The sequence below is a fragment of the Culex quinquefasciatus genome, chromosome 2 (genome assembly GCF_015732765.1).
Source record: "Culex quinquefasciatus strain JHB chromosome 2, VPISU_Cqui_1.0_pri_paternal, whole genome shotgun sequence".
Classification (NCBI taxonomy): domain Eukaryota; kingdom Metazoa; phylum Arthropoda; class Insecta; order Diptera; family Culicidae; genus Culex; species Culex quinquefasciatus.
The window spans coordinates 50690351-50704807 of NC_051862.1; the positions used below are offsets into that span (position 1 = coordinate 50690351).

The 14457-nt window shown below is 33.9% G+C and overlaps 1 protein-coding gene across 1 annotated transcript; it reads right to left on the reverse strand.

The window, feature by feature from the left end:
* On the reverse strand, positions 1-1333 carry LOC6045864 (ficolin-3). The gene is made up of 4 exons (XM_038255124.1): positions 1204-1333; positions 964-1149; positions 222-905; positions 1-166 (listed from the first exon to the last, which is right to left on the reverse strand). The coding sequence occupies exons 1-4, from the start codon at positions 1323-1325 to the stop codon at positions 40-42; spliced, it is 1119 nt and encodes a 372-aa protein (XP_038111052.1). The 5' UTR covers positions 1326-1333; the 3' UTR covers positions 1-39.
* Between the last annotated feature and the right edge of the window lie 13124 nt (positions 1334-14457).

Genomic DNA, 14457 nt, shown 5'->3' on the forward strand with positions numbered 1-14457 from the left:
TTTAAGTATTTTGGAATTTCAATTTAAACAGCATCAAAATCAATTGCGAATCATCATTTGCACCGATTTCAGCGGTGAAGTGTTCTGAACAGTAAGATTGCCAAAGGTTCCCCACCAGATGCCCTTTGCACCTTTCCCGCGCCCATAGATTCCGTTGAGATTGTTCCTGTAAGTAAGATAACATTTGTAAACAGTGTAGTTAGATAAGAAATCGACAATACCTTTCACGAGCTGTGTTGCACGAATGGTGCCAGAATCCACTAGCCAGCGAAGTAATACAAGCTCGTTGGGCAATATTGGAGTAATGGTCGTACGTCGAGAAGTCCTCACTATAGTAGATATAAAACGAGTCTCCAGCTGTTCCGGTTCCGCGTTCACCAATTCTGATTCGATAATTGGTTCTTTCCGTTTCAAACCACACTCTCGGATACTGCTCGTACACCTCAACGTCAGAGAAGTCCTTCAAGGTAATGATCAGCTCCGTCGCACTTGGGGCCGTCTGATGCAGCGTCTCCAACCCAAGCCAATACTCGCCGGCGGGATCGCCAAAGCCCTCCACGAACTCGCTCCAGCTTCGGTTAAAATCCACGGACCCGTCCAGTCGACTCTGGAACACCAGCAGCCCTCCGCCGAACCGTTCCTGCTCGCAGAACGCACTGAACACGGTTCCGTCCAGGCGGCGCAGCCGGTACACGCCCGATATCGATGGAGCCTGCGTGCATCGCTCGTACACGATGGGATCATCTGGAATCGTCGAAGTTTCAGCAGCCTCAGTAGTCGTCGCGATGGATGGGGTCGGAATCGGTGGTACCGTTTGATTGCCCAAACACTTTGGAGTCAGCTCAAAGAACAGATTCTTCAGCGCCTCGTGGTTGGCGCAGTACTGCTGGTTGAGGATGATGTTGCTGGGAAGAGCAATCGATTAGCACTTCAAGACTTGAAACACACGCAATAGCTACTCACTCGGTTTGGCTGGTCAGCAGACTGACGTTCCGCACCAGGACGTCGTTGTTCAGCTGAACCTTCTGGACGGCTCGCTCGACCCGGTTCGTCAGCCAGGCCACGTGTTCCACCGACTGGCGCAGATGGTACAGTTCGGTCAGCAGCTGCTCGACCTGTTCGCTGCTCTCGACGAACAGTTCGTCCAATCTGGAAAGGAGGACGCTACGGTGCGATGTTCTTGCAATATGTTGCGAATCTTACTTCAGCTGGACGAGTTGTAGGAGACGTTCCACGGAAAGCTCAACATCTGAATTTGACTCGTTTGAGGAGGCTTCAAAGAGAAGTAAAGCCAAGATGGCCAGAATGAAGACGATGGACTTCATATTGTTGATTCCGCCCTTGAAGTGGAACTGAAAGTGTTGCACAATTGAGTGACATTTTTATAGCATTCCTGAGACCGGAAAAAGGTCTTGATTTGAAGTAGTTTTAAAAGAGGCAAGCAATGTTGTTTTAATGTTGTTTTTACTTTACTGGATTCATGTAAATATCTGTCTTATTCATAAGTATTTACTTACATGCTGAATGCTCTGACAAGCATTATGCATGATTCGTAATTTTGTGTCTTTTTTCGTTTTTTATTATGTCCTCTTCAGTACTGGGAACTGAAACGAGTTGGCTTTTGTAATTATTTTTTTTCTTAAAGCTGAGTTTTGTCCAGTGTTTATTATTTTATACTATTTTTAATTTTTGGTTGAACAACCATTGTAACAATAGCCTCTAATTAACGGACATCCCCTAATAATCCTGTTGGAAACAAAATGCTGAAAAACAACCCTTTCTAACAAAGTCTATTTACATTTCCATCATTACCGCGCTTAGAACACATTAATCCCAGTAATTACGACCATCAATCGCTCGGGATTGCACACATGTTCGCACACACACACACACACACCCACGCACAAAATTAATGATTGCGCAATTCACACAAACCTTCTCTCACACACATTGTGGCGGCGCCCCACTGATGGATTCCCGGCCCCGTCGAAAGGGCCAACCCTTCCTTGAGGTGGGGGAGGGAACCATGAATTTGCCCCATTTGCGTGTTGAACAACCATGTTTACCATTATTATCCGCACCTGGGCCCTGGGAGGTGTCTGCTTGAGCAAGGACTGGGGGTCTGGTGGGTGGTGATGATCATCTGTTTTGCATCTGACACCACCGCGCGGCGCTGTGTGGTGTGTAAAATGCACTTTTGCACCTGCGAGCTTGCACCCCTCGTCGGTGGAATGGTCTCTTGATGCACGTTTCATAATTTATGAAGATAACTGAGTCGTTGCACCTTTTCAAAATTATTTTCGAAATGGTTTTTTTTTTCTAAAAGAAAACGGAATTTTATTATTTTTGAGTTTAAACGATTTGAAGGATTTGGAGATTAACAATCTCAATTTGCTTCGAAATCGTTTGTCACTGAAAAACTTAGCTTCATTTGAAAAGGTTGAATATTTTATTGGTTGAAATTAAATAACAGTTGATTGCATCATTGAAAAGAGAATATTTAGGATTAGTTTTCAAGAAGATGCAACAGTCACTTATAAATAATATCATTACTATTTGTGATTGATCTACAAAGAAAAAATGATGGTAATATGCATCAGGGACAGATTTTGTGTAAAAAAGTGTAATATTACATCAGGAACCGGTAAATTCTTATCAGTTACTGATAAATTTTCAGCAGGTTCACACTTTTACAACAAAATTAAGGGAAAATTACTCAAAAAAGAGGTTTTGTTAAGAAAAATGTTGCATTCTCCTGATAACTTATCCTATATATTTACTTTTCAATTATAATGCCATAAATGCCATAAACTGTTATATTAATGGAAGATGCAAAGTTTTAACTCTTTACTGCCCAAATTTTATTTTCTTAAATATTAGTTTTCCCCGTGTTCAGGAGGTTATTTTAAGTAAATTTTGTTCTACGTAAAACTTTACTTCTCTTGTATTTTGTTTTTCTTGTTTCAGTTTGAGTATTTTAATTTGCATTTATCTTGTTTAGTTATCTTTGTTTTTTCAGAATATTTTTAATCGATCCCAGACATAATAAATATGATTTTAATGGCAGGGAAATGCATTCAAAATTGTTTACAGTTGATGAGACATCTATTTCATTACAATTTTAATGTTTGTTGAATTTTTTTTCATCCCCCTGATTTTTTGGGCCAATTATTAGGGGGGGGGGGGGGGGGGGGGGCTACATGAAAAAAAATTGCAGCGACCTGAGTAAAATTTCCCAAAGAATCCATTTAATATTTATAACTCCAAGCTATTTTTCCTTGAAAGTCAATCTTTTCAATGAGCAACTCTCTACAAAATCGGCCGATTTCGACCATTTTTATTTTTTGTATTTTTTTATTTGACTCAAACTTTGTGGGGGCCTTCCCTATGACCAAATAAGCTATTTTGTGTCATTGGTTCACCCATACAAGTCTCCATACAATTTTGGCAACTGTCCATACAAAAATGGTATGTAAATATTCAAACAGCTGTAACTTTTGAGTGAATTTTCTGATCAATTTGGTGTCTTTGGCAAAGTTGTAGGTATTGTTGAGGACTATTGAGAAAAAAATAGGTACACGGAAAAAAATTGAGGATTTTTTATCAACTTTTTTTTTCACTAAAACTCAATTTCCCAAAATAAGTATTTTTTTGATTTTCGAGATTTTTTTATATATTTTAGGGGACGAAAATTCGCAACTTTTGAGCCATAGAGAAACATGGTCAAAAAATCTGCCGCCGAGTTATAAATTTTTGAAAAAAAGTGATTTTTGGAAAAAATCGAAGTTTCATGCAAAAACAAGTTTGACATTATTTGAATTGCAAAATTGCAAAATTGAATTTGCAATCGAAAAGTACTTTACATATTATTTGATAAAGGCTCCGTTTTCAAGATATAGATCAAGAGTGACCATTTCCAAAATTTTTTTTTGAAGAGTTCAGAAAATTTGCTATAAAATTGTCTAAGAGACATTGAAGATTGGACCTCTGGTTGCTGAAATACAGCGGCTTAAAGTAAAAGAAACACGAAAATTGAAGTTTTCTTAGTATCACCAAAAAAACAGACCAACTAATGGTCCGATTTTCAATGTTAATATATGAAACATTCGTGAAATTTTCCGATCCTTTCGAAAAAAATATTATCAAAATTTTTAAATCAAGACTAGCATTTTAAATGGGCGTAATATTCAATGTTTTGGCCTGAACTTATTATATTTTTAGAAATGGTCACTCATGGTCACTATTTTTAAAAATTGAAAAACTGCAAATATTTCGCTAAAATCAAACTTTCGGTGGCTTTACCTAGAAAACGGAGCCCTTTATCAAAAAATATGTAAAGTACTTTTCGATTGCAAATTCAATTTTGCAATTTTGCAATTCAAATAATGTCAAACTTGTTTTTGCATGAAACTTCGATTTTTTTTCCAAAAATCACTTTTTTTTTCAAAAATTCATAACTCGGCAGCAGCTTTTTTGACCATGTTTTTCTATGGCTCAAAAGTTGCGGATTTTTGTACCCTAAAACATATCAAAAAATCTCGAAAATAAAAAAATACGTATTTTGGTTAATTGAGTTTTAGTAAAAAAAAAAGTTGATAAAAAAATGTTCAATTTTTTTTCCGTGTACCTATTTTTTTCTCAAAAGTCCTCAACAATACCTACAACTTTGCCGAAGACACCAAATTGATCAGAAAATTCACTCAAAAGTTACAGCTGTTTGAATATTTACATACCATTTTTGTATGGACAGTTGCCAAAATTGTATGGAGACTTGTATGGGTGAACCAATGACACAAAATAGCATATTTGGTCATAGGGAAGGTCCCCACAAAGTTTGAGCCAAATAAAAAAATACAAATAAAATCCATTTCCGGTTTTGGTAGAGAATTGCTTTAATGCTAAAATCGGATTAAGAGCAATTCCAGCCCAAAATGATTTTTTTAAATACTTTTTTCTCGACCCTCTCCGATTTCAATGAAACTTTGTAGACATGCTATCCTACGCCTAAGTGAGCAATTTTTGTGTACATGGAGCCAGTTTCACTCAATAATAACATTTGAGAAGGGCGTAAGTGTCCTAAATATTTTTGTATTTCGCTATTTAAATATTTCTGTATCTCGAAGCCATTGCATCGTATCAAAAAGTTGTCAAGGACAAACTGATAGGAAATTTGACGAGCTTTCCGAAAAAATGCGCTGAAAGAAAAGTTGAGTGTGGTGAGTTGCTCCATCCTGCATTTTTCGTGAGTCTTTTTGTAACACCTTAGGCTATTTCCACAAAAATTTTGAACGAAAAAAAATCGTGGACTCACCTTCAAATTTGACTTTTAAATTTAAAAATTGCAAAATCTCATAGAAGTGGTGTGTATTTTTATTTCAGTGCATTGTTTTCAGAAAGCCCAACCAATTTCCTACAAGTTTGTCTTTGATCACTTTTTGATACGATGCAACGGCTTCGAGATACAAGAAATTTTTAAATTACAAAATTCAAAAATATTTAAATAATTTACGGGTTGGGTACAAAAGTACCAGAAAAAAATCCGATTTGAGCTGGAATTGCTCTATGATAGAAAATAATGCAAAAGTTTGTCATAAAATCACGAAATCAGAAATCATACTTTTAAAAAATATTAGATTTTTTTTAAACAATTTCATTAAGTGGAATTGCGAAAATCAAGCATTACTGTTACTTTGCTTGATGCACCCAGTCAGTCCATTGTGGGTAGGTACCATTTGCTCCCCAGGCTTTCCACGCCCTCCCCGATTGACCACGAACCACGACGGGACGGGACGAAAAAACAATCGCATTCATGCATCCCATTAGTCGGACATAATCAATTTTGCATTTGGTCAATGCAAATGGGGGGGAGGCCTTTTTGTTTGTTTTGTTCGGATTGTTGGTGTGCGTGCGTGTTGTGCCCTTTTACAGCGCTCGACTAACAATGAGTAATGGAGCTTTATTCGGGATAAATGTGAGCTAATTGGTGCGCTTTTTGCCAGATTGAAGTTGACTAATTGTTTAAATTTACTTTGGATGAAGGTATCAATTACGGTGAGGTGATTTATAAGGCCAGTGGGTAGATCATTTAACATTTTAAGCTTTGTTTTGAACTTTAGAAATTACTTTTATTATTTATGGTACTATATTGTTGAGAATTTTAGAAAGTTGCATTGATTAACCTAGAAAATGAGAATGTATCATAAATCATAGAGAAATTATTGTGACTTCTGAAATATAGTTTCAAATAAAAAGTTATTCTAATAAAGTCATTTTTTTAAATTCTATAATTTAAATTAACACAGAAAAACTAAAAGAAAATTTTAGGAAATTGTTTCCTATGAACGCAATGTATTGTTCCAAAATTTTATCGTCCTAATTTGCATCATATTAAATCTTTTACAAGGAATTTAAATATATTTTTATTTTTTTTTATTTATTTTAATGTTACTTAAAGAAATTATGTCTACAAAGTTCACACACATATCAAAATAATACCGAAAAAAGTAAGATTAAAACTTCATTCGTTCAACCTCATAAAAAATAAATCTCCACCACGATAAACCCGTTTCGAAAAACAAACAAACATAAATCGCTGCAAAAACAATTTAATCCTCGCGGTCCGTTTCCGGAATGAAAAACAAAAAAAAAATATTGGAAAAACGCATCCTAGCCGAAATAAAACCAATGCTGGCAACTTAATGATTCGAAAATGAGGATTATACGGTTTTCGGCTTCGGATGCGTTTTCGGTTGCAGATTTTTTTTTGATTTTGTTGTTTTCTCTTGCAACACTGCTGGAGATTGAATCCTTTCATCTGGGGCGATACTTTTTTGCTGAACTGATTTTTTTTGAAGCGATGAATTGGTTTTTTTTTGTGGCAAAGTATGATGCAAACATTTTTATTTTCTATCTTTACGATAACATATTTGAAAGCAAGAATGGGAATATTTGACAGATATTTTATCTTTTATTTTTAGTTGCATTTAAAGTTTTTTGGTAATTTATTTTTTTTTGTTTTTCTTATCAATTTTATTTCAAGATATTTATGTAGATTTTTAATGAAATAAGTTTCCAATAAAAAAATTACCAAATAACTTTTTCTGAAGGCAAATTTCATAGCCATTTTTTCCTCCATGTGAAATTCCACATTCGATTTCCCCGGCAAAGACAACAATCCTCGCACGGTCGGTGGAGATTTTTAATCAAAACATTCTTCGCCAAAATACCAGGCAACATTTTATCGTCCTACATTACATGGAAGAGGGTAAGAGAGACAAAAAAAAATCCAGCCCGGAACCGGAAAACGAAAGAGCTGCAGCTGGCCAAGTCCGGGTGAACCAAACATTCCAGGGAAAGAACACGCGATCTAGGGTGGGTTGACCAATTGTGAACCTTAATTTAAACATTTTAATCTTTAAAAATATTGCAATAAAGCACTCTAAAAAAATTCTCAGAAAAACTTTATTTCATAATTTCAAAAATGGTTTCACTGAAACTATCAAAAATTTGTTATGAATCCCTTTGACTCAATCCCAACGCTTAGTTTCAAAAATTCCAACAGATAAAAAAAACGATAGACAGCAGACAACATGTCAAAAGCAGATTTAAAGACCCAAGGTCAAAGAGTCCGGGTCTTGCTGATTTGATCCTTCCGGGAATCAAACGCCAGCAGGAGATATGATAATGATGATGGCTGCCAAAAGCACGTTAAATGGCCATTCCGCAAAGCTTTTGTGGAGAAAGATTTTGGAAAGAATGGAATTTCAGCAGAATAGGTGATTTGAAAAGTGAAAATCAAATTGAAATGAAATGAATCAAATCGACATGAAATGAATCAAATTAAAATGAAATGAATCAAATGAATCAAATTGAAACCAAATTAATCAAATGAATAAAACTGAAATGAAATAAATCAAAATGGAATGAAAATAATTCAAATGAATCAAATGAATCAAATGAATCAAATGAATTAAATTAATCAAATTAATCAAATTAATCAAATGAATCAAATGAATCAAATGAATCAAATGAATCAAATGAATCAAATGAATCAAATGAATCAAATGAATCAAATTAATCAAATGAATCAAATTAATCAAATTAATCAAATGAATCAAATGAATCAAATGAATCAAATGAATCAAATGAATCAAAAGAATCACATGAATCACATGAATCAAATGAATCAAATGAATCAAATGAATCAAATGAATCAAATGAATCAAATGAATCAAATGAATCAAATGAATCAAATGAATCAAATGAATCAAATGAATCAAATGAATCAAATGAATCAAATGAATCAAATGAATCAAATGAATCAAATGAATCAAATGAATCAAATGAATCAAATGAATCAAATGAATCAAATGAATCAAATGAATCAAATGAATCAAATGAATCAAATGAATCAAATGAATCAAATGAATCAAATGAATCAAATGAATCAAATGAATCAAATGAATCAAATGAATCAAATGAATCAAATGAATCAAATGAATCAAATGAATCAAATGAATCAAATGAATCAAATGAATCAAATGAATCAAATGAATTAATAAACAGAAAAAAAAATTAAAGAAACTAAAGAAACTAAAGAAACTAAAGAAACTAAAGAAACTAAAGAAACTAAAGAAACTAAAGAAACTAAAGAAACTAAAGAAACTAAAGAAACTAAAGAAACTAAAGAAACTAAAGAAACTAAAGAAACTAAAGAAACTAAAGAAACTAAAGAAACTAAAGAAACTAAAGAAACTAAAGAAACTAAAGAAACTAAAGAAACTAAAGAAACTAAAGAAACTAAAGAAACTAAAGAAACTAAAGAAACTAAAGAAACTAAAGAAACTAAAGAAACTAAAGAAACTAAAGAAACTAAAGAAACTAAAGAAACTAAAGAAACTAAAGAAACTAAAGAAACTAAAGAAACTAAAGAAACTAAAGAAACTAAAGAAACTAAAGAAACTAAAGAAACTAAAGAAACTAAAGAAACTAAAGAAACTAAAGAAACTAAAGAAACTAAAGAAACTAAAGAAACTAAAGAAACTAAAGAAACTAAAGAAACTAAAGAAACTAAAGAAACTAAAGAAACTAAAGAAACTAAAGAAACTAAAGAAACTAAAGAAATTAAAGAAACTAAAGAAAATAAAGAAACTAAAGAAACTAAAGAAACTAAAGAAACTAAAGAAACTAAAGAAACTAAAGAAACTAAAGAAACTAAAGAAACTAAAGAAACTAAAGAAACTAAAGAAACTAAAGAAACTAAAGAAACTAAAGAAACTGAAGAAACTAAAGAAACTAAAGAAACTAAAGAAACTAAAGAAACTAAAGAAACTAAAGAAACTAAAGAAACTAAAGAAACTAAAGAAACTAAAGAAACTAAAGAAACTAAAGAAACTAAAGAAACTAAAGAAACTAAAGAAACTAAAGAAACTAAGAAACTAAAGAAACTAAAGAAACTAAAGAAACTAAAGAAACTAAAGAAACTAAAGAAACTAAAGAAACTAAAGAAACTAAAGAAACTAAAGAAACTAAAGAAACTAAAGAAACTAAAGAAACTAAAGAAACTAAAGAAACTAAAGAAACTAAAGAAACTAAAGAAACTAAAGAAACTAAAGAAACTAAAGAAACTAAAGAAACTAAAGAAACTAAAGAAACTAAAGAAACTAAAGAAACTAAAGAAACTAAAGAAACTAAAGAAACTAAAGAAACTAAAGAAACTAAAGAAACTAAAGAAACTAAAGAAACTAAAGAAACTAAAGAAACTAAAGAAACTAAAGAAACTAAAGAAACTAAAGAAACTAAAGAAACTAAAGAAACTAAAGAAACTAAAGAAACTAAAGAAACTAAAGAAACTAAAGAAACTAAAGAAACTAAAGAAACTAAAGAAACTAAAGAAACTAAAGAAACTAAAGAAACTAAAGAAACTAAAGAAACTAAAGAAACTAAAGAAACTAAAGAAACTAAAGAAACTAAAGAAACTAAAGAAACTAAAGAAACTAAAGAAACTAAAGAAACTAAAGAAACTAAAGAAAATAAAGAAACTAAAGAAACTAAAGAAACTAAAGAAACTAAAGAAACTAAAGAAACTAAAGAAACTAAAGAAACTAAAGAAACTAAAGAAACTAAAGAAACTAAAGAAACTAAAGAAACTAAAGAAACTAAAGAAACTGAAGAATGAAAAACTTCAGAAATAACTCAAAAGAGTTGAAAAAAACCTTTTTGCAAATCTATTCAACTTCCATGATAAAAGCACCAAGCAAATCAACTTGTTCAGCAAAATCCAAAAACCTCATAAATTACGCGAAAATTGGCTTTCTCCACCACAAACAACTTCAGCTACCGTGGCAAAAATTGTAAAACGTCAAAAAAAAAAAAAAGAACCTGCCAACCCATCTCAAACACAGAGTCCATCGCGCACAGAACATCATCGTCCACGCGGAGATTCTAATCCTGCGGTGAGACCACATGAGCATCAACTCTCGGGCTTGGTTTTGTAGCGAGCAGCAGATTGGCTGACATATCCTCGACAATGATTAATTGCTAATTAATTTACGGTTATAGCTGCTCCAGAGAAGGCCACCCCATATCATACAATCTCCGGTGTGAAACGATGAGCTAAATCTGAGTTGTTTCGGAGTGCACGGAAATGTTTTGGTTGAGTTTAAAAAAAAAAAACAATGTTGAGACTGGCAAAAAATCGAACGTAAACCAAACCTTAATTTTTCTTATTTTAAAAATTATTTTTCTTTCCGTGTCACTGCCCTAACCCCGTCCGGAAATGTCCAAGAACAACACGCGCGGACACGGTTTGTCTCGGTCTATGTGTCCTTTCACGCGTGTACGGTTTCCACTCTCAATCCTCGTCATGTTGGGAGTCCCGAACAAAGTCCCAAGCCATGTTCGGCCAGAGCTGCCGTGCTAAGCTAGAGGAGAGAAGTAGTTGTGGCTCGGACGCCTTTAAATTCATGAAACCTGGAGGCGTTTTCACACGACTCGTGCGTGGTGTCATACGATGGTGGCGATGGCGGCCGCACCGGATGAGGTTGAACCGTGGCAGGACGGACGGGCCAGATTGGGTGTCCCCGGGACGACTTGTTTGATGTCACGCGGTGGCGGCGTGCTTTTGGACGTTCAAAGCTAGCCCGTGGAAGGCAGGGGAGTTGAGGTGTTTTATTTTTTTCTATTTTTTATTATTGGAGCATTTTTAACATTTTGAACAATTAATTCTTGATTTTTATGTGGTTTTACAATTATAATAATCTCATTCTTATCATTGGAGATAAACTTACCACTAGACATGTTTTTAGAAAATCAGTTCAAAATTTCAACAAATTCCAAAAAAGTAAGGAAAAATGGTCCTTAACGATATTTAGTTAATTTTCCGCCAACTAACACAGCAGTTACCTCGACCCCTCTTCAATTTGCGTGAAACTTTGTCCTAAGGGACAACTTTTGTCCCTGATCACGAATCCGAGGTCCGTTTTTTGATATCTCGTGACTTTCATGCAAAAAAAAAAAGAGGTGTTTTTCAATAATGTTCAGCCTGAAACGGTGGTGAGATAGAAATGTTGTGTTACAGGGAGTTTTTTGCCTTCCTCACCTCACTGAGGCAAGGCTATAAAATCACTCAAAAATTGAACTTTTTAAATAAGCCTCCCAGATATACCTTTACGTATACATATCGACTCAGAATCAAATTCTGAACAAATGTCTGTGCGTGTGGATGGACGTAGAATTTTTTTCTCACTCACTTTTCTCGGAACTGGCTCGACCGATTTTGTCCGGATCTATGTTTTTGGATTTGCCTTCAGGTTCTTTAAGTCTTTTTAAATTTCATCCGGCTTGGTGCAGTACTTTAAAAGATATGTTCTAAAAACTGTTTTGGTTGATACTAAAAGGGTCATTATTTACATAATTTGAAAGCTCCGGCGGATAGCTGTCGGAACTTTACGCTCAGTGCACGCACACAAACACTGCAGTGCTTTCAAATGGTTCATTAAATTTATCATACCTAGATGGCAGCACTCAGATGTATAGTGTCTTTACTAAGTAAGCGTTAGCCAAAGCTTTCGTAGTGTGTGGTTGCAAGGCTTTTAGGAGGAAGGCAGCAACCACCTTCCGGTGGATTAAGTAACGTTTTTTTTGTAAAATTAGAAGCCCGGTTCGATTGCATACTCAATATTTGGAAAAAAAAGTATTTTTACCGAAAAAAAAAAACTGAAATAGTTTTAAAATCTATGCCATTTTCCGTTACTCAACTGTAAAACAATTTGGAACATGCCATTTTAAGGATAATTCAATATTCTTTTCGAATCTACGTTAACCCAGAAGGGTCATTTTCCATCTTGAACAAAATTTTTAATTTTAAAAGTTCGTGTTTTTTCTAACTTTTCAGGGTTATTTTTTAGGATGTAGTAATGTTCTACAAAGTTGTAGAGCAGACAATTACAAAATAAATAAATAAACATAAGGGGTTTGCTTGTAGAAATCAAGAGTTATTGCGATTTTACGAAAACAAAAATTGGTCGTCGTTGATCATGACCGTTCACGGTCACCCGCCACAGGCACGGACGACGAAACAAAGAGAAACGCAAAAAAGATCTTTTACAAAACTTTTTTTTCGAAAAATCGCGATATTTCGTGATGGATCTAAGCGAACCCCTAATGTCTGTTTTACAACTTTGTAGAACATTGTTACACTCAAAAAAAATAACCCTTGCAAAATTAGAAAAAAAAACACGAAATTTCTAAATGAAAAAATGACCCTTCTGAGTTAATGAAAATTCAAAAAGTACATTAAATTTCCCTTAAAATGACATGTTCCAACATTTTTTACAGTCAAGTAACGGAAAAATGCAGAATTTCCAAAATTTGTATGTGTTTTTTTGATGAAAAATACGTTTTTTCGGAATTCTGATTACGCCATCAAATCAGGCGTCTAATTTTACACAAAAGTCGTGCCGCCCCTCCGTCACCAGATATAAAAAACGGACCTCGGTTTCGTGATCAAATACAAAAGTTGCCCCATAGGACAAAGTTTTACGCAAATCGAAGAGAGATCGGGGCTACTTTTCCCGATTTCGTTTGAGTTAGTAGAGAATTTCCCACTAAAATTTATAGATTTATAAAAGGAAGCGATGTATTAGTAACCTGACGTTTATGATTTTTATCGAGTTCATTAGTTCAAATTGTATGAAAATATAAGTCCTGTAACTTCATCTTAGAATTATAAGAATAACCTTACAGTGTTAATAAAAACCCATGTGAAACTTGGCCCTAGGATAATCAAATTGTTTTTTCAATGATATTTTGCAAATTTGTGACAGAAGCATAATTGCTAAAATGAATTACTTGTTTTTTGTTTGATTTTAGTTATGGTTCTTCCATACAAATAAACAGCTGCCCTTACAAAAAATAACTTAATCCACCTATGTGGTTGGAGCCTTCCTCATTTATTACCAACAATGGCTGATATGATGGAATTGTACAAAAATTTCATCTATTTTTAAGATTCGGAATAAAAATGTACATAAATTTCACTTAAGTGGGCATATCTCGAGACAGGGTTGCCAGATCTTCAATGTTTTAGACTTGTTGGAAAGGTCTTTTGATAACCTAACCAACGATGGGTTGGATGGTGGATCCGGACATAGTTCACATACGTTTAAGTGAGATCCGGCTTCCAAAAAGTACATCAATATCATTTAAGTGGGCATATCTCGAGACAGGGTTGCCAGATCTTCAATGTTTTGGACTCTTTGGAAAGGTCTTTTGATAATCTAACAAACGATGCATCATTGCGATGGGTCGGATGATGGACCTGGACATAGTTCACATACGTTTAAGTGAGATCCGGCTTCCAAAAAGTACATCAATATCACTCACTTAAGTGGGCATATCTCGAGACAGAGTTGCCAGATCTTCATTGTTTTAGACTCGTTGGAAAGATCTTCTGATAACCTAACCAACGATAGGTCGGATGATGGACCCGGACATAGTTTACATACATTTAAGTGAGATCCGGATATATGTGAAAACACATTTTTATACATAACTTTTGAACTACTTATCGAAACTTCAATCTGTATAAAACTCAAAAAAGCAACATGAGCTAGTTTGTTGGTCGCATACATTCATACACACACACATACACACAGACATTTGTTTAGTTTTCGATTCTGAGTCGATATGTATACATGAAGGTGGGTTTGCGACGTTTTTTTACAAAGTTCATTTTTAGAGCAGGATTATTGCCTTACCTCAGTGAGGAAGGCAAAAAAGTATTCGTTATTCTATAATTTAGATCATAAGATCGGAGTTTCTGATCAATTTGGTGTATTGGATAAATTTATTGTTTTGACCTGCAAGGGTAACAGTTATGGCAGTAATGCCAATTTTTTTAAAATAATCATCAGTTATTGAAAACTTTTTTTTTAAATTAAAATTGGAATTGGAAAA

Bases quoted from the DNA above. Each gene is read 5' to 3' on its own strand.
- LOC6045864 (XM_038255124.1), bottom strand. From the start codon at position 1,325: ATGAAGTCCATCGTCTTCATTCTGGCCATCTTGGCTTTACTTCTCTTT. The intron at 1,150-1,203 runs GTAAGATTCGCA...CCTCCTTTCCAG, and splicing joins CTACAACTCGTCCAGCTGAA to ATTGGACGAACTGTTCGTCG. The intron at 167-221 runs GTATTGTCGATT...TCTTACTTACAG, and splicing joins TGCAACACAGCTCGTGAAAG to GAACAATCTCAACGGAATCT.